The sequence below is a fragment of the Esox lucius genome, chromosome 14 (assembly GCF_011004845.1).
Source record: "Esox lucius isolate fEsoLuc1 chromosome 14, fEsoLuc1.pri, whole genome shotgun sequence".
Taxonomy (NCBI): Eukaryota; Metazoa; Chordata; class Actinopteri; order Esociformes; family Esocidae; genus Esox; species Esox lucius.
The window spans coordinates 24,378,988-24,406,276 of record NC_047582.1 but is presented as its reverse complement, the minus strand read 5'-3'; the positions used below and the strand labels follow the sequence as shown (position 1 = coordinate 24,406,276).

Below are 27,289 nucleotides of genomic sequence, written 5' to 3'. Positions count from 1 at the left end.
TTTATCCAAACCCAATAATTGTATAGATTTTTGGCCATATCTTGGCCTTAGATGAAGATACAGGCAAGCTACTTCAGCTACTCCTTCAGACATAGCCCCCAGTTGACATAGCCAAAGCACCAGTCTCAACTGTTAAGCGTTCATATTTTTCAAAGAGGTCAGGGGTTGTTCCGTAAGGATAAATTGTGCATTTAAAAGGGTAAATTGCAGGATCAGTAACTGAAAAATTCCACTGTAAAATTGTCTCATCTTGTTACAACCTATAGATACAACTGTGTAGTTGACAATTTAAAAGTTCCAAACTGTTACCTATTGTTATTTGGTATGGTTGCATGTTTAGTGCGGTCTCAGCTAGTCAACATTGTATATACATCTTGATAACTTTGTAATGACATTTTAGCTTAGCCACTTCACTTTAGAATTTAGAGAGGTCTCAAAGGGGCTCTATTGGGATGTAAACAGATGATTATCGGGCAAAAAAACTAAAAAGGGAACTTTCATTCGCACTTTACATTGTGTATAATAACAAATTCTACACCAAACATCAAACCTAATTTAGAGAAAACACAGTTTAGACAACATTTTTGTTAATTTAGTTAAACAGCGTTAGGGTTATGGTTTCCAAGATGCCCTATTTCCTACATTTTGTTATTTTCACAATATTTTCACAATATATCTACAGTTGTTTGTAATGTATCTATTCATTTTCTATAATAAGTTTATTCATTTCCACAACAGATGAAGTGTTATAATAACATTTTCTGTATTTTTGGTCCATCTGATAGGGCCTCTGTGCTACCTATGATCATGAAATGATCATAAATCCCAAAATAAATGACATAACATTGTAAAACTGCATGCAACTAACAGGAGAGTTTTAAGGAACATGCTGGCAAAGTTAGAAATGTCTGACAGCATCAGGTCATGAACATTTCTTATCCACCTTTGCAAATTGTCTTCGGACATCAGATGGATGTACAATCATGCAATCTACTCACATTATTTCCCCCCGTTTGAGACAAAAACAAATTACCATGGAGAGAATGAGAGAGAACAATTGTATTACTAGCTACCTAGTTATGATCCCCCAAAGAGTGAAAAAAACTATCATTCTCTCTTTTTTTAGGTATTGCTATAAGATAGGGCCTCTAGGCTACCTGTCTCCAGTGTATTCATAATTAAATGTAACATTTTACAGATTATAATAAAAACTACTGTTTGTAGCATTGAAAATGGAAGAGGACAGTGATAGTCATGTGTTAATTGTATTTATTTTTAAATTGAAATATTTATTCAAGAAGAGAGAGATGGTAACATAGAGGCCTACAATACTTCTATAGAGATAGAGAGAGAATACACAAGGCCGCAGAGGTTTGCATAATTTGTTGGATAAACCAGCGATGTAGTGCACATTAACTACATTTCCTAAAATGGAATATCCTTTCTTCCTGTAAAGCAAAGCAACTGTTTCCTCTACTTCCATGTCTTCTGGTTTGCAGACTCAAGACCGCTCCTGTGTTGCCTTGACAACCTGATTCACATGATTTGAGCTAGAAACAAGGTCTTCACTAACAGTACGTATATAACATTTAAGTTAATAATACTTTTGTTATATAGGTTTTACAACTATATACAGTGCCCTCTGCAATTATCGTCATCTTTGGTGAAGATGAGTAAAAAAAATATTTGATTGTCGGCTATCAAGGAAATAAGAGAGAAATCTTATTTTTTATTGAGGTAGAATTGATTAAAGAAAAAGTCTTAACTTTGAATATTTTCCTAAAAATAATGTGTAATGAACTCTTTCTGAATCACATCAAATAAAAGTATCCTTCCCATTGATATACCTTTTTTTAATTTCATCCATGTGGACATCCATTACTTTATGCTTTATTGGGATATAAAAATGAAGTGACACATGCCAATTAAAAAATTGGGGAAAGTCTATAAAATAGCTACACACCTGAAAATACAAATCTTTCCTATAACTAATACATTTCCATCTACTGGAGCTCTGATGAATCGTCGGTCTGGAAGAGGTCTGAAGTGTATTTGGTACAATAAGGAAGATGGTTCACATTTGGATAGTTGGTTGAATCTTGAGTCACCGATTCTCCATAACTACAATTACCACATCAATGCTAACAAACTATTTGGACATCTTGCCTGAAGTAAACCTCTAGTATCTTCAAGACATAAATGTCAGCACCTGGAGGCTGTTAAAACTAAATGGAACTTTGATCTGAATATAATTCTATGGTCAGGTGTGATGAGAAAATAACTTTTTGGACATAAACTTCAGAGCTGGATTTGGTGTCACAATTGGGATGGTCATCTAGGAAAAGACATACTCTCCATTTTGGAGTTGGCAGTGAGATAAATAGACAAACAGCATCTAGTGAAGTTAAGGTCAAGCACTTTGCCTGCCTAGTGACAGGGCGGAGATTAGGAAAGAGTGAGGTCAAAAGACGAGAGCTAGAAACAAAAGAGGTGGAAATAAAGAGATGTTTGGAGGTTGAATTCACCAATTAATGTGAGCAGAAATCCCCTCTGATGATCAGGGATGCCTACTATTAATGCCAGGACCTTTTTGAAAAAAGTGGGATCAATTCAGTCATTGTCAAAATCCAGTTGGGTAATATAGGTGGAGCGCACATTTCTTCTATCCTAACACATTAAACATCTTTGTCAGTAAACAACTCCATAAATCAGACAATGCATTCTGAAGTCCATACTTAGCCTACAGAATAGGTTTCCAGGTGGCAGGACTTTCATGGGGCATACACAGCATCAGCAATCCAGTTTACAAAGGCAAAAAAGCCTAGTGGTTTGAGCATTTAGTCATAACTCAAAAGCTTGCTTGTTCAAATCCCTAAACCAGATCTCTAATAATCTGTCATTGGGTCCATTTGTAAGTCACTTAACCCTAACTGCTTCTGTGAATTGCTTTGTATAGCAGCGCCTGCTACATGACAAAAGTGTGAATACACATCATTGGATTGAACACACCTTGAAAGCTAACGGTTTGTCCCACAATGATGCACAGAGGCGACTTGTGCTCCCTGTCTGTCTATCTGGGTGGAGGGTCAGGGGTGGGGCAGCCTGCCTACAGGGCAGAGGGTGGACATCTGGGAGGAAGAGGGAGTTTGGGTTGGAGAGTGCCGTGGAGCAAGGGCTGTGGGTGAGGCCAGCTGGGGCAAGCTCGGTTGAGAGGGAACGGTATTTCATCTGTGGTTTCATTAAAAAGATACATAAACATCTTCCAGCCATACTGCTCCCAGTCACGACTGAGGGGCTTCTAGGAACAGCAGTGAGTTGAGAGAGAGGGAGAAACTGTGCCGAAACTGTCGAAACTGTGCCGAAACTTCTGCTTCTGCTCTGTAGTTACTGCATATCTTGTTTTGTAATGGCGCGCAGGACACACTGGTCAGTCGCCATCCCTGGCCCCGTAGAAGTACTTCCTCACAGACAGATGGACGGATGGAAAGACAGACAGTCATCTTTCTCTGAAGGTGCCAGCGTGTCTCTCCTTATCACGCTCTCCGTGTCCTGTCCCATCTGTGTGGAGAGATAGAGTGAGAGGAAGAGGGGTTCTTTCACTACACAGGAAGGACCCCCCCCCCTCCCCCCCGGGCCCCCTCCTCCTCCTGTCTCTTTCCCTTTTCTCCTTCACTGAAGGAGTGTCACATGTGTCCTCCAGCATGGTTTTACAGATGGATTTGAGGGATGTTCACCTACGCTTAGTTAAAATGTCTGTTTTAGATTTAACGCCAACAGTTAGGCCTCAGATCTCTAAGGGAATGTGTATCTATAAGTGTGTATTGAGCAATAAATCTGACCTTCAATTCAACTCAACAATATTACACTAATAACATGGTAAGAACATTGTAACAACGCCGTTAGTAACCCCTGCGAGTACAACACAGATGGTGTATGCATGTGTGTCAGGAGCTTTTCTCTACCTGGGGTTGTTTAGTTTGGAGGCGTTGTAGCGGGTGAGGGGAGGGCAGCGACTGAGTGCAGTGACTGTTTACAATTAAAAAGTCAAGAGCTGTGTTTCGGCAGTGTGACTCTGGATTATTATCGCAAGGTGTAATGAAGGTGGCCACAGTGAACTCTACGCCCTGTCCTCTCTCTTTGGCCATGCATGAAAGAGAGGGAATTCAGTTTGTGTGTGTGTGTGTGCGTGGGTGTTTGTGTGGGTGTGTGTGTGTGTTCGTGTGTGTGTAAGGTATAGGGGCAGGGTGGAGTAGGGAGCAGAGCAGACCCCAGGTCTCAGAAAGAAGTCTGTGTGTTACCTCTACAAGGTCTGATTCAGCTTGGTCAGAATAAAAACCTACATGACCGGCATGTTTCTAGATACCTCCATTTACCTGCAGACATTCCAGCTGAAACTTTACTTGCACATCCCGCAGACGAGACCGAACTCTGAGCATATCACTCTGTTCACTCTGCGAGCTAGACACTGGGCTTTAGCTATCTGTTGACCAAAAACCTGGTTGACATAAAAACCTGAAGCATTATTGAAAACAGAATCCAAAACTTATAACCAAGTCAATCTGGCAGCCGAGGGTTACTCAGTCCAGTGCCATCAGTACAGAACCTCTCTGTTCAGGGCTTTGTGAGTAAGACACATGTTCAAAGAGGGGGTGGTCATTTGCGCTGGATGGAGTGGGTTACCATTACATGTAAACCAGGGCACAGTAAAAAGCTTCCATAGATACGTTATTATTGGAAAGGCGTGGTCGCCACTTCGTGTCTGAGACCTAGTGCTCGACGTGACATTACACCCCCATGGCACTCAACACACAAAGACCCACTGTCTTGAATGGGCACAGATGTGTGTGTCTATGGAAATGGGGGGGGGGGTTGTAGGACTGGAATAGGCCGACTTGGCATTCAATGCTGATCAGTCTGATTTCAGGTTATAGCCATTGGAATATTCAAAAGTTGTTTCCTGTGTCATCTGAGCTGCCGTAACTATGCAGATGTCGACTTCATCAGAAATTACCCTTTGAAGCTGCGGTGTCTTTAACCCACAATTGTATTTGATCACAGCCTAAATCAATAATATAAAAGAATGTCTTGCATTTTTTGACAAAAGGTACCCCTTAAAAATAAATATGTATAGCTATCATCTGAAATAACTACAACCAAAGTTCTTTATTATTTACTTTTTCAGAAATTCTAGTGGTTTGAACCGTGCTGATCCTGGTCAAACATTGATTACCGCTAATATCTAATAATAGATTATATAAGGCCAAAACAAGTGTCACTGTTAACATTACTCTGTATCATAGTGATCTCAGTAATATTCCAAATGTCTTTGCCACCTCTTCATTGTTTTCTGGGGTCTGAAAGCTGTAGCCCTGTGAATGTCCTCAATATTAAACTTTAAACCTTGCTCTCCTGGGGCAACAAAACTGTATTAGCTTACAGAAATATTTAGATTTTAGACACATTTTCTTAAAAGAGCCTGGTTCATGGAACAAGAAAGAAACCTCTAAAACGTACCACGTTGGTTCCAATTTAAATGGGGATTCTGGAAACAGGCTCTTGGTTTTTTCTTGTTATCTGTCAAATAAATCAAGCAAACCCTCAACATAATTCTGGTGCACACAATTACCTCTACATCCGAGGATTGGTGACCTTTCACAAGACACGAATGAACAGTTAGTGAATGTCTGCACAAAGGTCACAGGCCTGTGACTGAGACTAGGCCATTAAACACTAATAGTGTTTGGGAGCCACTCTTATAATGGATGTGTGTGTGTGTGTGTGAACATGGGTGCATGTTCCTGTGTGCATGTGTGTTTGATTTATGATAGTCACTTCAAAGGTCCATTATTTTGAACAGAGCCACTGTCTGCATCCCCTATGACCTCCGCTCCCTTCACATCCGTTTATCCCAGGACACTGCCTTCCTTATCTGACTGACAGGTCAGAGGTCAGGGGTCATACCTGATACTGTTACACTGGACCAATGAGAGGGCATGTTATTGTAGTGATAACTTAAGGCTTTACAGGACTTCTCTGAGTGACTAGAGGGTCTATAAGAAGCTATATAAAGTAGGCAAGTAAATCCCATCTTTCTCTTTCAGACCATCAACTGACAGATTTGTCAATAATAAATACATAAACAAGACACTGAGTAAACAATAATATCAATATTTCTATGCAACCCGCCCCTGGATGTGTATTCATAAATGTATTTTGCAATTCTTCTTGCCCCTCGTTGACTGTGTGAGTCAGGCCCCCCTCCCTCACTGCACTCTTGCTTTGGGAATACATATTACTCATACAATCAGTCATTTAGAAAAAAATATGAGTGGCTTAATTACATTTGCAGTTTGTTTTCAATGTGGTTTTACAACACACTGTCAGAGCCATGCAGTCTGGCATCCCTCCAGATGATAGAGCATTTCGGTCTCCCTCAACGCACTCTCATCTGCTGGATCTTAGATCTTAAAAATGATTGCTGCCTCACTTTTATTGTTTCGTTCTACAGTGGCCTTGTGGGACAATCCAGTGTTTAGGGTGGAGAATGTTGGTTAAGGTCAAATGGTTTGGCTTTCTGATACATATGAACAGGATCTCCAGCTGCCCGAACCCCAGACTTTATTAAGTTATCTATTTGGATGTTGTTTATTGCATAGAATTATTCTGCTCTGCATATTCTATTCCTATGCAATTCATTTAATGTTTGTAATGTGAGTAATGTGAGGAAATTATGAAATAATATGTATGTTCTTCAAATGCCTCAAACATCCAAATCAAATGTCAATTATGTAAGAAAATCCCTTAACTCGCTAGTATCTGCAAGTGCATCTTGACAATCCTTTATCTATGTAGTTATCTGTTTTTAAAGCATAAAGATGTCAACTGCTTCAAGAAAAGTGTATTGTTCTTTGATCTTTGACGTGTGTTTTTGGAATCTAAGAGAAATAGTGTTTCAAAATGATAAGAGTTAATCTAGTGTGTTGTGATTTTGAAAGGATACTCACGTTTCACAGGATGAAATATTAGTGTTTCATTTCCATTTCAAGTTATCCCCCCCCCCCTCTCTCTCTCTCTCTCTCTCTCTCTCTCTCTCTCTCTCTATATATATATATATATATATATATATATATATATATATATATATATATATATTTGGGATAGGAGATACCACAGGAGATAGGAGATACCACATTTCTAAACTTTTGGCTAAAAATGTTTGCCACAAAAGTTGATAATCGTTAATGTATTTAAAATATTATGTTGCTAATATATTAATAATACATTTTAAATGAATTACATGTAAATAAATTATTATACATTATATATTGTGGCAAAAGAGAGGTTTTGCTGTGGGTCAATAACCAGTCTTTGCCCACCCCACCAAATCGCGAGGGTTTACTGCCGAGATGTGACAGAAGCCATCAACCAGAGCTATCTACTTCAGTGACTGGCTAAAGGGATTGGGCATACCCAAGCACGCATAACAGTTTATCATAGCATTGGTGGCTTAGCCTATATGTCTGAATGAGCCAAAAAATAATGTGTGTAGCTCTCTCCTCTTATGAAAAAAAAGAAGCGGGAGGAAGAGTAGGGAAGGGGGAGAAAGCCACAGCATTCACAAACCACTAAAGTCAAGCAGTACACCACATCTTGTGCAATATGGATTTTATCTTGATTCCTTCCCTCATAAACATTTTTGGACCTAAATCTAAATTCCAACACCATATTAACTACAGTAAATGTACATAGCCCCAGATCTTTCTGTGGAGTGCTGAGAGCGCAAAGGCCGTTTTAGGCTTTTTTGCTCTAGGTTTTACTGTTGGCAACATCAAACTGACCTGTGAAGCACTCGCCTTCTACTTTGAGTGGTCGTGAAAAGGGACGTGCAACTAACTGTATAGTTGTAAGCAGTTGTACCCTCAAGCCAATAAAAACGGCTATGCAACAGCACATTAAACAGTTCGTTAGTGTCACACGAGCAGCTCGTTTGACCAACAGCAACAAGGAGAGAGAACTTCGAGAAGTTTTTCTTGTTTCGACCGTGACGTGGTTCCTCTCTGGGCGCGCCGAGCAGCGAGGTGCGCTCATTCGCAACTGGTCATTGTCAAAATCACTTCGTCGCATCGCTTTCAAGGTAACCACTGTCTAAACAGACTTATTTCTTTACGTTTTCGAGCTATTAATATACTTAATGAACACATTGTTGTGCATAATTTGAAAGCCTTTTTTGTGCTTAAGGTTTGTGCAGATTTTCTGTTAATCAAATAATTACTATGACGACGCAGCTGAGGTGACGATTGAGTGCATATGATATGTAATTTTCTTCCAGCTGACTGAAAATGAAAAGGAGAAAAGTTGAATGCATCTCGATTAGAAAATACCCAGACAACGTTTCTGACAGTGATTTTTCTGAGTTTGAAGGAAAGTACTCAAGAATGGCTGGTATTTATTGCCAAACTTGAACTTAGAGGTACAGTACAGTACATATGTTGGTAGATTCCCACATGAGTGGTGTCTCGACACTTAGTCTATACATAATGTGTTAGGGTGTTCTTCTGGGTTTCTCTGTCTGATGCTGAGAGGATTGGGAGATGGTGGGAATGATGATTGATAAAAAAACAATATTCTTTATTTTTATGATAATGTATTTTCTGTATTTTGTCTTCAATCACAATGGGTATCTGACATGAGGCAGTACTATCAAAACAACGACAAGGGGATATGGGATAAAGGTTTAATATTATCTGAGATATAAACTGATGTTTTGTGACTGATGTTTAGTGACAAACTCATGTTTGTGTTTCTCAATTATTGCATCTCGATCTGGAGCTTGTTGATCATGCTGGAACAGCTTATCATATTTGTGGTCAACCAGCAGAGTGGATGGAGAGTCTAGTGAATTAAAGGAACAAGCAAGAGGGAGAGAGAGCAAGCGTGCGCATGGGTGTGTGCGCGCGCACGCTTGTGTGTAGCAGTTAGCCCAACAGCGTCTCTCTGTGTGCATTTCTCTGATGTGAGACTGAGTGGCTCCACTATGCCCAGAGTCTGTGGCCCCCTGTCTGACACACACACACACACAGGTTTGTGGCCCCGACTGGTCCTTGCTGGCCCTTGCTGAAAAGGCCGCCTGTCGACCCTCTGTAGTGACAGAATGTTCTTTTAGAGGAAGCAGGCTCTGGATCCACACACACACACACACACATACAAACACACACACAAACATAGGGCCTACTTTAATGTAGTTAAAAGCACCAACGTGGAGGAAACAGCTGGTTAAACAAACATTGGAACAGAGTATGTATGTATGCATGTGTGTGTGAGAGTGGGTGGGTGATGGTATAAATTCATAATGTGTCTCTTTATTTACCTTTTGAACACAAGATTCTGTTGTGTGAGGGAGGGAATTTAACATCTACCATCATGATGTAGAATGCATGTTCTCTAGGATGTGTGTGTGTTTGTGTTCTCTAGGAGATGTGAAGAACTCATTAAAAAATATTATGATTAAATTAATTATTATACAAGTATAACAACTAATCGTAATATTATCATAGAGTAGTGGCATTAACTACTGTATTTATTATATCAGATAGTCACCCCTGGTAAAAAGTGTCACAAGGCAAAAGTAAATATTGTCTGCCGCAAATAATTCGGGTGAAGATACTGTCCCTTTGTGTTCCTTTTCTGACCTTTCTCACAATTTGAAAATATGCTGCAGATTCATATGTACCCATTTCGTTTGAATTCTGCTCCTGCATAAAAATGTAGCATAGTTTGCCTGAAAACTATACATGTTGAAGATTTATATACTTCTATGTTGTTTTCATTATTTCTTGTTATGGTAATGTAGCAATAATTATTTGCCATGTGCTCTGTGGTAGTCAAGGTATTTTTAGGGTGTACACATTCAGGAGAGAGTGGTCTCCTAGTTGCTGTTCTTTACAGACCAAGGAAATGACAGTTCAGTGCCGCTTCTGCAAAGATCTTTTCATGGTGGCATTTCAGTCTCATGTTCCCTCACTGACAAACAAATGCACTGTAACCAAAGTGCTTTCAAGGCTTCCCATTCCATAGTTTTTGAAGTGGTGTATGAGTGTATACACAGGTCGGTTGATAGGAAGCCAGCGTCCCGTGAAAACAGCCTCGGCTCCCTTACTTTGTTATTTCTAGGTGTCTCCTGAATTCTCTGTGTTAGTTATGTCCATGGGGGGGGGGGGGGGGGGGGCTGCCACTAGCAGAGCGGTTACACCAAGTAAAACAATTTTCATCCCGCAGCACCCCCCTCTGGCCAAACTGGATATTGTGTGTGATGAATTTCAGTTGATTGCTTGAGCTCCCCCTTGCCCAATCAGTGCAATTTTGTAAATCCAGTTTGGTAGTTAGCCATGTTGAACCTTGAAATGTGACCCTTGACCCATTTCCTGCCAGTGTCCCCACAGACGGTCAACTGTGGGGGGTAGGGATGCATTCTGGCCCCCCAGTTCTATTCCTTTTGGAAGTGCCCCAGTGGGGGAGGTCCAACTACTTTTAGTTATTGTCTGGAATTCTCTTAAGTGTGGTAGCAGAGTGAACTGTACTAACCAGTCTTTTTGAGGTAATGAAAGATGTGTGTAGGGTGGAATGGTGGGCAGGATAGGGTTGTGGGTTAAGGAGAGGGTGAGAAGGATATTTTTATCAGGTAAGTTGACTGAGAGCACATTCTCAACTACAAATTATTAGATGATCAGGTTGTTATTAGGGCTAGATTGTACATTTTGCCTGGATAACAGGTTTAGGCGATAACAGGGAGTCAGGACACCTGTTTAACATCTCATTCAAAAGATGGCAGCCTATGCAGGGCAATGTCTCCTTCACTGCCCTGGGGCATTGATCTTTTGTTTAGACCAGAGGTAAGAGTGTCCCCTATTGGCCATCCAGCACCACTTCCTGCAGCAACTGGTTTCTCATCCAGGGACTGACCCTGCTTAGTTTCAGTCAAGCCAGAAGGGGGATGGGGTGAGGTTGGATAGGTGTGTGGGGGATGGGGTGAGGTTGGATAGGTGTGAGGGGGATGGGGTGAGGTTGGATAGGTGTGTGGGGGACCGGGTGAGGTTGGATAGGTGTGTGGGGGATGGGGTGAGGATGGATAGGTGTGTGGGGGATGGGGTGAGGATGGATAGGTGTGAGGGGGATGGGGTGAGGTTGGATAGGTGTGTGGGGGACCGGGTGAGGTTGGATAGGTGTGTGGGGGATGGGGTGAGGATGGATAGGTGTGTGGGGGATGGGGTGAGGATGGATAGGTGTGAGGGGGATGGGGTGAGGTTGGATAGGTGTGTGGGGGACCGGGTGAGGTTGGATAGGTGTGTGGGGGATGGGGTGAGGATGGATAGGTGTGTGGGGGATGGGGTGAGGATGGATAGGTGTGAGGGGGATGGGGTGAGGTTGGATAGGTGTGTGGGGGACCGGGTGAGGTTGGATAGGTGTGTGGGGGATGGGGTGAGGATGGATAGGTGTGTGGGGGATGGGGTGAGGATGGATAGGTGTGTGGGGGATGGGGTGAGGTTGGATAGGTGTGTGGGGGACCGGGTGAGGTTGGATAGGTGTGTGGGGGATGGGGTGAGGATGGATAGGTGTGAGGGGGATCGGGTGAGGATGGATAGGTGTGAGGGGGATGGGGTGAGGTTGGTTAGGTTTGAAGGGGATGGGGTGAGGATGGATAGGTGTGTGGGGGATAGGGTGAGGATGGATAGGTGTGAGGGGGATGGGGTGAGGTTGGATAGGTGTGAGGGGGATGGGGGAAGTAGGATATTCATATTCTAAATATCCTAATGAAATTGTAGTAGAAAAAATGGAGAGGAGTAGGTCACCCTGAGGAGCAAATACCTAAACCCATAGCTCCACAGTTATCCCCTCACTCACCCTAACCCCCCTCCTGCTCTCCTCACCCCTCACCCCTCACCCCTACCGACACACAGACCCATCTATCTAATGTTGAGTGGATTCAAGCTTTCTGAAGCCCTCTGATGTCTGTGGTCTAGTCAGCCCGGTGTCTCTGGTCTGGTGTCCACAGCTGTCCCTGGAGACAACTGTTACATCCGAGGGTGAAGTGTCATTTCCCTTTTCTGCTGGTATGTTATCCACCCAGTACATCTCTCACAGACCCAGTATATTCTATACTGAAGGCTCTTTGTAGGATCTGCTGTGGTGTGTTAGTGACGTCAACGTGCAGTGGAATGAATGTGTGTGTGTGTGTGTGTGTGTGTACCTGTTTGAACCCACCACTCCTACCGCATAGGAAAATATATCCATTGTGGAACAAACGTCTGACTTCTCTGCTTTTGATGCTGCATATTTTGGAACTGGCCCTGCTTTAAAACAAATACACCACCCAGGACTAACAACATAAATGACCCAGCAGAGACTAAATGCCCCACCCAGCCCTAGTCCTAACTCACCCAGCCCTAGCCCTAACTCACTCAGCCCTAACCCTAACTCACCCAGCCCTAGCCCTAACACGCCCTGCCCTGCCCAACCCACCAGCCCTGCCCAACACACCCACCCACCCAGCCCTGCCCTAACCCACCCAGCTCAGCCCTAACTCACCCAGCCCTAACTTTGCCTAGCTTTTTCAGTCTAGTTGAAACACACATACTGTTAAATCATGTGTCGATTTACATTCACTAATGTGACAAGAAGTAGATTCTATGCACTTAATTTATGCTGTATATACGCCTGACCAAAAGAATAGACTGTTTGCCAAGGCTGGAAATATAGTAGCTCTTGTATCAGTAACCATCAATAATGGCTGTTAACCATCCTTCTGAGGTGAGAGTAAGTCTGTAGGCTTTATCCCAAATATAATTTCCCCACTGACTAACTCTTGGTCTTTTTCTCCCACCTCCTCTTTATATCTCTGTTTCTTTATATCTTTCTATCTCTCTTCATCTCTCTGTATAACTGTGTTTATCTATCTCAGTATTTCTCTGTTTGTATCACTCTGTCTGGATCTCTCTGTCTGTATCTCTCTGTTGCTGTATCTGGTCTGTCATTGTTTTCTGGCATCTCTCTCTAGAGCTACAGTATGGTTCTGCTTCTTATCAGTTGATGATGTCATGAGAATAAGTAATGGCCGCTTAGTTGACTGTGTGCGTGCGCGTGTCTGTGTCTGTCTCTCCAGTCAGAGCCATGATGACTCATCAGAAAATCAGTTCAGTGACAAGCTGCAGGATCCCACCATCACACTCTATCAGGTTGTCTCTGGTTCCTGTTGGGACGGAAGTGCCCGTCACTCTGAAGTCCTGCCATAGACTTCATCCAACAGTGCAGACGCCCGGAGGGTGTGTGTGGTGGGGAATCACCCCAGGCAGAGAATTTGTTCCATGCTCGGCCTACAAGGAGGATTTGTAAGAGTTAACTGTTGTCTCTACCGCGTGTTTGCTCGTTAAACAGTCATCTAGTCATCGGTTTCTGGTCGTCGGTCACCCTCCCATCTCTTCCATCCTATGGAGTGTAACCAGTACCATAAAGAGTCATGAAAGTGGACTCACAGAGTAAAAATTCATTGATGACAGTCTTGAAGGACCAGTAATGGAGAACACTGAGTCAGTGCCCAGTGGTCACGAGTGGATATCTGGTTACTGACCGTCAATCAGTGTTGGGCATTTTATGGCCCTTTTAGGCCACAATTGGAGACATGCACTCCACAGTGAGTGACTGGACAGACATATTTTTCACTTTGCTGAGTCTGGAATTTGACCTTGCTTCCTTTTAGTTATTGCTGTTGTTGATAGGTTGGTTGGGTTGTTTTTTTAACAATAATTACAGTTGCAATTTTATTAATGATTTCTCCTCAGCAAAATGTTTGCCACAAATTTGTGATATCCAGCTAGCGTTAAAGGCCCTCCGTCATGGCAGCAACTCCCAGCGGACTTGGGACAGTCGGTGTCGATGTTCAGTGTGTGTCTTCCGAAGCACATCCAATGCTCGCACAACCAAGAATCCTTATGCGCTGGGAGGACTAGAACTCTCTGACCTTCAACCTTGATTGAGCTAATATCATCATTTTTGATTACTAACCCGACTGACGTTCCACCCTCAGCACAACCCCCCCCCACAACTAATCCACGAGCAGGACTGGAAAACTGGTCTCGCAATGGTGCAGCAGAATGTGACACGATTACCTTATTTCGGTGCTATTAAGGGGTCTGTCCACAATGTTAATCAGTAACATAACTTGGATCACTTCAACTCAGTAATCTGATTACTTGAAGTTTAAGTAATCAAGTTTTTGGTTAAAATTTACAACGTAGTATATTCAGTCAGTCAATGTTCAGATTTACATAGCTGGCCATAAATGGATGTTATGTTTTACTTTGTGAGTTTGGTAAGTCTTCTAACACTGAATAACACTTCCGATAGCTACTCTATTGTGTAAAACGTAGTTACTATTACCAGGTTGAGTGGTGGTCCTACATAACTTCCCTAAGATGAATGCATTTAGTGTACGATGCTCTTGCTGAAATCATAACAACACCATTTGGCAGAATGTTTACAGTACATTAGAAGGCGTATATTTTTGGTTATCCGCTTTTGATTAAATTCCCATAAATCTGTTGGTGTTGATTTTCTTCTCATGGAAGACTAAAAGCATTGTTGAAAATAATGCAGCCTTTGCTATAGACCTGCAGTTCATTCTGTGGTTGTTAACACTTTTTTTCTAGTAATATTTCAAATAATTGCAGCTGTTAGGCATATGGTGCAATAATTAGCTTGATGCGTGGTCTCTGGAAACTGAAGTCATTTTGACGGTTTGTGGAGCACACCACCACAGGGGAGTTCAGAAGGTAGGCTACTCCCTGAAACTTGTATTCAACATGGGCTGGGATCCAAACATTGGTCTCGCAAGAGTGGATTTTTCACTGGCACTCCGCTGTTTGCAAAAACACATTGATTGATGGGCAGTTTAGGCTACACTTCTTCCATTCAGCCGTTATCGTGTCACAGAGGCCGCATTTATACATTCATTCCCACAATATGTTTGCATCTACATTCCATTGCATTGAGGGAAGTGTGATATTTCAGTAACACACTTTAGAGAGAAATGTATTGTCAGGAGCCCTCCAAACAAGTCCCAACTGAAAGATGAAAATGATAGCTTGTTATTAGGTTGTTATTCTGGCAGTAAAATATCCGTAGTAGATTACTAAACTGTCATTAAACTAAGGGAATGGCTACTCTGTTTTTACCTGGAAAAACCAGAGACAATTGTGGATATGTGCATCATCTTTAACATGACAATCATGATTTGCTAGTCAAGACCCTCAACTGTTTTGCACGGTTGTGGCTGGATGCCCAGGTTAGATGCCCTGGCTAGATGCCCAGTCTGGATGCCCAGGCTGGATGCTCAGGCTAAATGCCCAGGCTGGATGGCATCTAAGCAAGGGCCTATGGAGTTCTGATGTAAAGTGTATACCTTTCTCAGTTGGCACATTGAGCTATTTGTCTCAGGGGCTGTGCTCTCATACTTCTAGTCTTTCGCTTCCAAAAAAAGGTGAAGGGGGTTGGTAATATTACCCCGGGACAAAGGGAGGTGTACCAACTTCTGACTAAGTGAAACGAAAGAAAGATGAACCAACCCTTACAACCCTCATCAGAACTTCTTGAAAAGATTTGTCTTGGAGCCTCAATGCAGTCTGCTCTCATGAGTTTGTGCTGTTATGTTTGAAATCCAGAGTTCAACCAAACATTCGGTTGGGTGGTATTTTTCTCATATTCAGTGTCCTGTGTTGTATAAAAGCTTGGGACATGTTAATTCATCAACTATCCCTTTAAAGGTTTGACCCTAAAAAACATTTTGTTGGCAGCAATTTGAAAAGCCTTGTTGCATGTTTCTGTGGGAAGTGCATCTCAAACATACAACTGGTTTCCCAAGGCTTTTCAAATTGCTGCCAACAAAAGGATTTTTAGGGTCAAACCTTTAAAGGGATAGTTAGCTTGGGGAGATTTGTGCCCAAAGGGTTATTTTTATTCTTCTCGGGTCATTACATAAGTAATTTGGTCATTGAGTTAACTATCCCTTATATATCCTTGTAAAATGACATTGTAAACACTAGTCCAATGCATTTGTCAGTACCCAAGATTTAATTGTCCTATGTAACCAGAACAGTTTCCTAATTAGGAATGCAAATATAAAGCTGCTTTTCACAGTGATAACCTGATTGCAATGTTTTAGCCGGTGTGTGGGTGTAACCGCTAGATTTGAGTGTTGAAACTGTGACATATCCAGCACTTAAATGACTCTGACATGGTCTGTACACTTTATATGGGATCCTGGCAGTGAGAACCTTGAGTGTGGGTCTGTGTTTTTTCTCTCTGTCCCCGACAGCTGTTCTTTGATATTGAATCTCCATCGTTGGTCTAACTGTTGTTACACTCTTGCTAGCACATGTCTAGTCAAAAATCTCTGTGTGTCCCTCTGCTCATCAGTCTGTCCATTTCTGTTCTCTATCTGTGTACTCTGGACTGGATTGCTTGCATGTGGCAACTGAACATGATTTGACACTGTGCGTTGCCCTGTGTTATGTATCATTGTCAGGGATAAACCCACAGACAGCCTTCCAATGGCTTGTTTACATGACGAGAAACAGAATAAAATGCTAGATAAACTTATCGTAGTTTGCGTAATCATTTCCGTAGCGATTAAATTTACACTGGCATGTTCGATACGTAACACACAGGATTGTGGTTGCAAATGCCGGGAAATTAGAGTGATGTGTGCACACTGTACAGAGACTTAGTACAGTTTGGACACAATTGTCATCACACATGCAAAACTCATGTGGCACATGCTACCTCGGAAGGTGGTGTCTCAAGCTATCGATATGTGCAAGTATATGCAAAATAATTGAGCATCTGAAGTCTACTTTGATATGCAAATATAGCGTAATTTAAATACGCCACAACTGTAATCCTGTATCTTCAAGAACCTGTGTGCTCTGTTCTTCAATGTTAACATAACGTCTCAATTCAATCAAACCCACGTTGTGGTATTTACGCAGGTGCTCTGTTTCCAAAGGTCTAATTAACTCACATACTGGTCTTGTGTACAAAAAAAAATAATCCATGGTGACACGGGATGAATATCACTCTGTAAACATTGCTGAGGTGGGTTTCAATAAATCCCAGCCGTATTCCTTGTTGTAGTATATGTCAGAAATTAATAATAAAACAACTCTGTCAATGTAACAACACAGCTGAGATGCAAACATAAAATCCAAACATGCTCACACAAATGCACAGACACATACAAATGCACAGACACACGCAAATACACGGACACACACAAATACATACGTACACAAATACACAGACACATACAAAAACACCATGTTGCCATGACTTTTCATGACAATTTTTTCTTTTTTAATTCAACAACATATTTCCCTAAACCTCTAATCCTAAACCTAACCCGAAGCCTGACGTAAACAAAACCTGAACCCTAACCCTAAAGTGTATGCCTAAACCTATCATCTATTCCTAAACCTAACTGTAACTGTAAACCTAACCCCCAAGCCTGCAGGACTTGCAAAAAACATGTTTCATGTTTACATGTAGTTTCTGAAAAGGTCGGGAAACAAGTAGACACACACACACCTGGCCTATGTAACAACTGCATGTTTACTCTTCACACAGATGGGCTAATGGAATGTCTACACTGGGGATATCAGCTATTGTCACAAACACACATTGTGCATACATGCATGTGTGTTTGTTTGAGTTCTCAGGGTTATTGGTTGTGATTGGGACAGAAGATAAATGACATACTCAACTTCAACCTTCTTGTAATGCTATGCTTCTGTTAGCTGTAATGTAGCCAGTCATTGCTACTAAACTCCTCTGCATCACTCAGGCCGCTGCAGAGCTATTCTTTATCTTTCTCCTTTTTGGCCCTTTCTCTCCTCCCATATCTCCCCATCTCTTTATCCCCTTCTCTTTTACTCTGCTCCCACTCTCTCGCTCTCTCGCAATACCCTTTCTCTGCCCATCTAACTCTCCCTATTCTCCTCCCTCCCTCCCTCACCCCCCCCCCCCCTCCCCATCGCTCCCTCTCTCTTTAATTTTACACGTCATTTCTCTTTCCAGTAGAGGAGAACTCAGTTGAGGAGATTCACCTGCTGTAACTTTCTCTGTCCTTCCCTGAGGAAAGGACATCTGATAACTTTCTCCCTCTCTCCTTCTTTCTCTAACTCTCTCTCCCTTTGTCCATCTCTATGTCACACTTTTCTCAGTTATCCCTTTCTGCTCTCTCACTAATTCTCTCTCTGCTTTCTCTTTTTTGTCTCTGTCTCATCACCACCCCCCCATCTTGGTATGATTTCCCTACTTTTCGGCTGGAACGGTGAGGTTGCGTGTCTGTGAGTTGAGGCGCACTCTATCAGTGTGTTTTGTGTGTATCTGTGTGTGTGTTTCCATGTGTGTGAGCGTGTACTCTGCAGAGCAGTGTTCTGCTGACTGCAGAAGCTCTACCTGGCAGGGTATGTCAGTGCGTCAGCACTAGGGGATGGAGAGAGTGAATGAAGAAAGAAAAAAAAACACAGAGGATCAATCAGAGTGACTGCAGAGAGAGGAACCTATACACTGCTTACACAAACACATCGCTCTCACACGCGCACACACACGCACACATACAACACACACGTGCTGCTTTTCATGGCTCTGCTCGCACACACTTTTTTGGAAGTCAGGGAAGGAATATGTGGGTTTCCTCTTTTTGAAATGGTGAGTTCTGCATTCTCTTTTTTTGTGGGGTATTTGAGTGTGTTTGAACGTGTGAGTTTGAGGACAGGGCTGAGGAGGGATGATGTGTGCGGGGCGTTGGAGAGGGAAGTATGCTTGGCAAAGTTTCCCCTCTGGTTCCCTGGGATGCGGTATGACCCTCTCTCCCTCCCCCTCCCTCCCTCCCTCCCCCTCCCTCTCTCCCTCTCTCGCTCTCTCCCTCTCTTCCCCCTCTCTCTCTCCCTCTCTCGCTCTCTCCCTCTCTTCCCCCTCTCTCTCTCTCTCTGTGTTTATAGTAAACACTTGCTCTTCCAGAGATTCTCTGTGGGTACGGCTCTTTGGTTTGGTTGTGCACTCTGGACATGATGAGCGATGTGAGATCATTTTATTGATGTTCCCGGTGATCGGGATAGCAGATATGTGAGAACAATGTAGAGTAAAGATGGTGACTAAGATGTGTGAAAATGTCCGTGGACAGGATGATGCTACTCACGTGAATGATTACTGTACTCATCACACTTGTCACAGTGGCTCTACGAATATATAGCTCTCCTTACTCATGCCAAGCTATACATGTTTCAGATACTGCCCTATATATCTCTAGTGTGTGTGTGTGTGTGTGTGTGTGTGTGTGTGGAGGGGGCTTGCTGTTGCTGTGACAAGGACACAGAGTGCTGCATTCCTATTGCAATCAGACTGCTCCAGAGGGAACTTACAGCACTGCAGATGGTTTACACACTGTGTACAGGGCTTTTCTCAGGTCTCTCCCTCTCTCTCACACACACCCACACACACAGACACACACCCACACACACACACACACACACACCCACACATTCGCTGGGTGTTTTGCTGGTATATGAGGGTTTTCTGACCCTCTATCTCTCCTTGTTTCTTTCTCCCTGTCTCTCCTCCTCCCCACCCTTTTCTGGCTCTGTGTTCCTCTCTATCTCTCTGCAGTGAAGCAGACCCCTGGTGTAGTGATAGAAGATGCTACCTGTGTTGATCTGGGCCCTTGTCTCTCTGAGCTTGGCGGATAACTTGGACACAGCATACCCTGAACTGGAGCACTACAGGACCATCTACGTACAAGGTAGATACCAGTGTATCAGGGTAGAGTGTGAGTGCGTGCACGTGCATGTTTGTGTTTGCCATCCATCTGCATTAATGGTGTAACACTTGTCTCTGTTTTTCTCTGTGTTTGTGACACGCTGCTGAAATGGGAATGTTGTTGTACTGTCTGTTTGTTAGTGTAATTGGTCAAATACACACTGCTTATGTTTGTCCTGTTTAGCACACATTCAAGTGTATCCTCTTTAGGTTTCTTCCTAAATCTGGAACCTACCGGGTAGTTTTTCCAAGCCACTGTGCATAAACTCTAGTTGCTTGCACTTTGGGGTTTCAGGCTGGGTAGCTGTATAAGCACTTTGTGATGTAAAAAGGCTTCATGAAATAAATGAGATATATTGACTCTCAGTGTAAAATGTAAATCTGTTTTTGGCATATTATTTGCCCTTTAAGAATGGGGTCAAAGTAAGGGAGGAACAGGGATTAGACTCCAGCAACATTTCAGTTATGGACCCAAAATTCCCCGGTCACCCTGTGTGTGTTTGTGTGTGAGTCTCTCTCTGAGGGTATCCTCATTCCCAGAAACTGTTGAATGAGAGAAATAGGGCCGCTATGTGGGGTCTTGTTTGCTCTGTGTGATAACCTACTATCTGCTATCTCTCTATTGGGGCTGTAGAAGCAGGTTGCTGGGCAGATACTACATGTCAGTATCGGCGTCATGTTTAGAAAGCAGGTGCTGTAGATGTGTATTGACCACTGCACTCTATTTGCTGTGACAATGTAAAGTTGGCAGGAAGAGACCCAGTGGAACAGAATACTAGCAGTATGCACTGGTTCTCCAGATGAAGCAGAATACTAGCAGTATACTCTGGTTCTTCAGATGAGGCAAAATGCTAGCAGTATGCACTGGTTCTCCAGATGAGGCAGAATACTAGCAGTATGCACTGGTTCTCCAGATGAGGCAGAATACTAGCAGTATGCACTGGTTCTCCAGATGAGGCAGAATACTAGCAGTATGCACTGGTTCTCCAGATGAGGCAGAATACTAGCAGTATGCACTGGTTCTCAAGATGAGGCAGAATACTAGCAGTATGCACTGGTTCTCCAGATGAGCCAGAATACTAGCAGTATGCACTGGTTCTCCAGATGAGGCAGAATACTAGCAGTATGCACAGAATCTGTTGGTGTGGCGAGCAGTTCTGTCAAACTATTGTAGAAATTAGCTTCTGTATCGATTGTATTTTCAGGTGGCAGATTCACTGACTTGGCTGGAGATAGGAAGTGCTAACTCACTTTGGCCTATAATTAATCTGCCATTGAGACTGATTGGGTCTGAAGAGGAGATTGTGTTAACCACAGTTAACCAGCTGAACAAAAGCCAAGGCATTAACATGGAGAATTTCTACAAGTCTTCAGGTCTCGGGAAAGGTTACTCAACAGAAGAGTGTGTTACGATTAGCCATGTTTGTTCCATCACCAGTCTTTAAAGTATGTAGGTGATAGCCACCACAGACAGGGTTATAGTCACCACAGACCGTTTTAGTCACCACAGACAGACAGTGATATAGTCACCACAGACAGACAGGGTTATTGTCACCACAGACAGACAGGGTTGTAGTCACCACAGACAGACAGTGATATAGTCACCACAGACAGACAGGGTTATAGTCACCACAGACAGACAGGGTTGTAGTCACCACAGACAGACAGTGATATAGTCACCACAGACAGACAGGGTTATAGTCACCACAGACAGACAGGGTTGTAGCTACCACAGACAGAAAGGGTCCACACAGTTATTTCTGACTAGTGGTTGACTGAAATAGACCAGTTTGTATCAGCATGACTATAAGACATTAAGACTAAGTGTACCCAACAACACTGCCAGGTGGCCAGTCAAAGAGCAGGCTGTGTGAGAAGGACATTCCATTTGGAACATAGTGACTCCAGATATAGTATTAGAATTTGCTTTACATTAGTCTTAGAAACATTATATAAACATCCATCACAGAATGAGGTAATGGATGAGGTAGTGGTCACACTGGATTAGAGAAAACACTGGAAAAAGATTATGTTTTAAGTGGATAAGGGTTGAGCGTTTGGAGTGATTTAGATACCTGGTGTCAATTTAGTTTTGGAAACTGTTCTTTTTTTGTTGGCTCCTGCCTCGTGTGTGAAACATGGATTTAAATGATTCCTTAGCAGAATGTTGTTGTATGGTTGACTGTAAGTTAATCTCATGGGTTTAAATGATTCTTTAGCAGAATGTTCTTGTATGGCTGACTGGAAGTTAATCTCATGGGTTTAAATGATTCCTTAGCTAAATGTAATGGTATGGTTGACTGAGAGATACTCTCGTCTGCCAGCTAGTTCTCTCTCTCTCTGCTTCTAGCCATCTCTAAACATTACGATAACCAAATCATTATCTCAGAGATAGGCCAGATGTTTTGGAAGCTGATATGTATCTACAGGGCTCTGATCGGCACTTAACCTGATAACGTTAAAACAGTTTTACAACATGTTTGTGACAGGACTAAACAACTGAGCTTTGGTGCTTCATTTGGGATAAACGAAGATTGGAACTACTGAGCTATTGAGCAAGGCTTTGTAACCATGCCCAGTTCTAATGTGATAACAAACAGGTTGAATACCATTCAGACTAAATAAATAAATGTTCATAAAGTAGAGAACTAAACAATGGGTAAGTGTTGTTATTATTGAGAACAGAGAGAAAGAGAACCAAACCTCTATAAATAATGGTACAACCCATCCCCCTATTCCAGAGAATGGCCCTCGGCTCTCTGTGGTGACAGAGCAGTCCAAAGTTGTGTCCAGGAGGGGGGGTAACGCCACGCTGCCCTGTAAGTTCCACAGAGATGAGTCGCTTCCTCCCAACCCCAAACTGAGGATCAAATGGACCAAGCTGACCTCAGACTACCTCAAAGAGGTGGGTTTCTTCTACTACTAAGTCATAAAACAGGCCAATAAAAAGCTTTGTTAAATTCAAGTTAGATATGGTAAAGGTGTGATCAGAGGTGGCACAATATGGGGAAATTCATTGAAGAACTCACAAATCCTTGTTGGCCTTGTTCTAGGTGGATGTCTTTGTTGCCATGGGTTTCCATAAGCGTAGTTACGGAAGTTTCCATGGACGCGTTTACCTTCAGAACTCTGCTCCTAATGATGCATCACTGGTCATCACAGAGCTCACTCTAGAGGATTATGGGAGATATAAATGTGAGGTAATCGACGCACTGGAAGATGGAACAGGCGTAGTATCTCTTGACCTGCAAGGTAACACACACATTTAAACACAAACAAACATTATTTTACAGTGTGTGTGTGTGTGTGTGTGTGTGTGTCGCCGGTGATATGTCGTAAAGACGGTCAGTCTTAACAACATATCACCCGTGGGACTTAAGATCACTTTCATATATAATATTCTGTTAAGTGACATACCCCTGTCTAGCAGGCCCATGGTTTTGGAAAGAGATGTATAGCATTGGGAACTAAAACCACCCATGGGAACTGTTGGACACACTCTATTGTTTTTTTTATCTTTGTGGAGACCAGAAAACCGATTCTCTGTGTTCGGTATTCCCTAACCTCAATAACCTTACCTTTAGGGCTAAACTTAACCTAGCCCTAATCTCTAACGCTAAACCTACCCTAAACCTGCCTAAACCTAAAAGTAACCCTAATTCTGACAATGCCCAACTGAAATTTTTTTCCCTACGCCAGAAATAGCCTTTTTTGTAGCAGTGACCATAAAAAAATGTGACGACTGATTTGTCAGGTTTTACTTTCTTTGTGGGGACTTTTATTCCCTCTCTCTCTCACACACACACACAAATACACACACTGAGTCACACACAGGGCTTGAGTAATGGAGTCCATCATTTAGGTTTCCTTTCCTGGCTCACCTCCATGGAACAGGCTATAACTCCATACATCACCCACCCAGACCTGCTCTATTATATATGAGAATAATCAACTATTACTGTCAGCATGAGCCTGGAGCTACAGTTAACCACACACATAATGCTGGAATCCTTGAATTTTAGAAAATATGATACACTATAGTATAATGTAATGGCGTATTTCTATATGTTTATTATGTTGTGTTTTCCACCTATTTTGGATAGAGTACATAAAACCAAGAGCAAAATATTTTTTCATTAATGGGGTTTTGATTTATCTCTTTCCTTCCCCTAACTCTCCCCCTCTCCAACCATCTCCTCCCTCATCTCCTCCTCTACAACCCAGGTGTTGTCTTCCCCTACTTCCCTCGACTGGGTCGCTACAACCTCAACTTCTTTGACGCTGAGCGGGCGTGTCACGAGCAAGACTCTGTCGTGGCGTCATTTGACCAGCTGTACGAGGCGTGGCGTGGAGGTTTGGACTGGTGCAACGCCGGCTGGCTCAGTGATGGATCCGTCCAGTACCCCATTACCACCCCCAGGGAGCCATGCGGGGGAAAGAACACGGTCCCGGGCGTCCGTAACTACGGCCTGAGAGATAAGGATAACAGATACGACGTGTTCTGTTTCACCTCCAACTACAAAGGTGAGGTGAAGGAGTGTATGCAGTGGGGGAGTATATGTGGTCTGTGTGCACAAGCATGGTTGTGTGTGTGTGTGTGTGTGTAAAACCTGTCCCTCTGTTTCAGGGCGGTTCTACTACCTGATCCACCCCTCCAAACTGACGTATGACGAGGCCGTGAACGCCTGTCAGAAGGACGGCGCCCAGATCGCCAAAGTGGGTCAGATGTACGCGTCCTGGAAGCTATTGGGCTATGACCGCTGTGACGCCGGCTGGTTGGCTGACGGGAGCGTCCGTTACCCCATCACCCGACCCCGCAGGCGCTGTAGCCCAACGGAAGCTGCCGTGAGGTTCAATGGTTTTCCGGACAAGAAACACAAGCTGTACGGAGTCTACTGCTTCAAGGGCCACAACTGAGGATCCCCAATACACTCACACACACTCTCACACTCTAGACAAGCTATTATATTTACAGAGGGGTGGGCCAGGACGGGTGACAAGAGAGAAGGAGGTGACGAGGGGGAAGTTACTGCTATGAAACAAACACATTCAAACTGTGACGCTTTCTTTTTGAATACTGTAAAACGAGAGGTTTGAAACAGCCATTTACACAATCCATTAATATTGTTTTTATCTGGGATCTGATATTGTACGGGGATAGTTTACACATATTTAAGGCTCATGTTATTTAATCTGTTATTTCTATTCAGGAATAGAAAGGGAAGTGGATATGTGGGAAGGGGGAGGGATGGCAAACACCATGTCCCAGGGTCCTATGCTGAAGTGGTGCAGGACAGGGCGTGCCATAGCTTGAAGGATGTGCTTGGGCTGAGCATAACACACCAGAGCTTCTAATAATGATACCTTCGGGGTACTTACCTGTCCTGGCCAAACGTACCGAGGACAACAAAAGAGCAAACATATTTACATAAAAACAAAAAGCAAAGATGGCGTAGATCAAGCTGTTATATAATTATATTCTAGAATGCAACTATAGCACAATGAAAGTCCTGTCTGCTGTCCATCTTTGCAGGGTGCTACGACAGTGTCATGTACTTCATCATCATCAGTAATAGCTTATTTTACAATGTGTGTGGACCAAACATCAGTCGTATTATAGAAACGGATAAAAAGGACAAGCCAACCGTTAGCATCGTTTAGGTTTTTAACTATGAATGTGAGTATCTAGAATTGTACTTCTGTCTATTGATGTCTTTTGATATATAAGTATTTACATTAGGGTTTATTTTCTCTGCTACGCTATCCCAGAGTTTTGTGCTCAGTCACAGAACTAAAGTGTTGTAACTAACCCCAGAAACCAAAAAAGAAAAGAAAACGAAGTATATATATGTTGCACTGAACACTGTGTTTATGTCTAAAGAAGTGGTCTAGAAGGGAAAAGGTCAAACGTATTTAGCCCTAAGCAGCAACACAAAATGCCTGGCAATACAGTACCATGTCATTGAGTAGTATGGTGACATGCAGACCTGCAGTATAACTTGTATGTTGGACAGTAGTTGTGGTGCCTCTATGTATGGCTTAGCCCCTGGTGTGTAGAAACAAAAGGCATGCGTCTGAGTTTTTGTACTCGGAAGCTTGAAAGCAACACTTGCAGTGTAATTTCACGTTATTCAAAACAAAAAAAAAGCTATTTTTGATACAACTAGTTTCTTAGTGAGTTATAAGACCCAGTCACATCTGTGAAACTGGTTGTTGGAGCAGTAACAGGCTGTTAGCTTGCTAACAAACGCTCAGTTAGTCTGCATGGGTTAGTCTGCTCCGGTGGACAGCTTAGGCCTATCTATCTGCATGAATGCAGCACCTGCCTTACCTTCACCCACCACTAGTAGTGCAGCCCACCTTAGAGTAGCCCAGTGAATTGGCCAGGGAGTCACCCAATTTAAAAACACTGTTGGTTCCTGCAGGTACAGTGGGCGATAAGAGACTTCCATATAAGAACACACTGTGAAAGGCTGACGTACACTAGCACAATAGTTTACAGCACTCAACTCCGGCTGGCTCTAAGAGAGCGTTAGGTCAGTACTGGAGTGTTAGCTTAGCGATACATGGCTCTACCCAACATAGCTTATTGTTGAGTTAGCTATCCTTGGCTCTGTCCTACATAGTGAGCTTATTGTTGAGTTAGCAATACTTGGCCCTGCCGTGTCCTATCATAACCATGCTGTAGTTAGGACAGGAATGGTAGTGGAAGGAGTAGCAAAAACGGTCCTCACAAAGACCTGCTGGACACAAGCTATATTGAAATTAGTCTCAGAAATGGTGTTACTTAGGAAACAAATGTAGGTTTTACTAATTTCCCTTGCCAGCAAAGCACAGTGGTGAACAATTTCGAAATCGGAAACATGAGTCTCAACAACGATGGTGAACACGAAAGAGAGCTGTCAGAGAACGTTACAAATCTGTCAGGCGGCATCATCAATGCTTCTCTTTATTTGTATTCACTTGTCACTTATTAGCCTTTTTTAACAAAACCCTTTGGTCTGGTTCCGGCACTGTCTATGACTTACACGTGTTTCACGATGGAACCATGTAATGTATCAACTAATTCTAAAAATGAACAACAAGTTACACAACCAGGTAACCATTTCCTCCCTGTACTGTTTTGTGTACATCCTATAGTACTCAGTCGCAGTATTGTTTTTACATATGGAAGAAACTACTTGGACCCAAAGTCAAGAGGAAAATAAAACAATGAAATGATTACACCTGAGTTTGCTCCTTATTCTCCCATGTAAACGATGGAAGTACCTGGCCTTGCAGCTGTGTGTATGTCACTGGTGAGTGATGTGGGACTGGGCCACGACGTGTCTAGAGCTGGAGAACAGGGCTGATTTGGGACTGGAACACTCCACTGTGACTGCCAGGTGGAAATACCTTGGTCTTAAGTCATTCCGTGCTCGCGCAC

The 27,289-nt window shown here is 42.8% G+C and overlaps 1 protein-coding gene across 3 annotated transcripts; it reads left to right on the top strand.

Annotated features, from left to right (window-relative positions):
• The first annotated feature begins 7,979 nt into the window (after positions 1-7,979).
• Positions 7,980-27,087, top strand: hapln1b (hyaluronan and proteoglycan link protein 1b). 3 transcript variants are annotated; one of them, XM_010878175.5, is made up of 6 exons: positions 7,980-8,134; positions 19,714-19,846; positions 22,605-22,768; positions 22,917-23,115; positions 24,088-24,387; positions 24,491-27,087. In XM_010878175.5, the coding sequence occupies exons 2-6, from the start codon at positions 19,744-19,746 to the stop codon at positions 24,778-24,780; spliced, it is 1,056 nt and encodes a 351-aa protein (XP_010876477.1). In that variant the 5' UTR covers positions 7,980-8,134; positions 19,714-19,743; the 3' UTR covers positions 24,781-27,087. The 3 variants fall into 3 exon arrangements, with proteins under 3 accessions (XP_010876477.1, XP_019908695.1, XP_019908696.1); XM_020053136.3 differs by lacking the exon at positions 7,980-8,134 and adding an exon at positions 18,461-18,756; XM_020053137.3 differs by lacking the exon at positions 7,980-8,134 and adding an exon at positions 19,321-19,513.
• Positions 27,088-27,289: the final 202 nt, after the last annotated feature.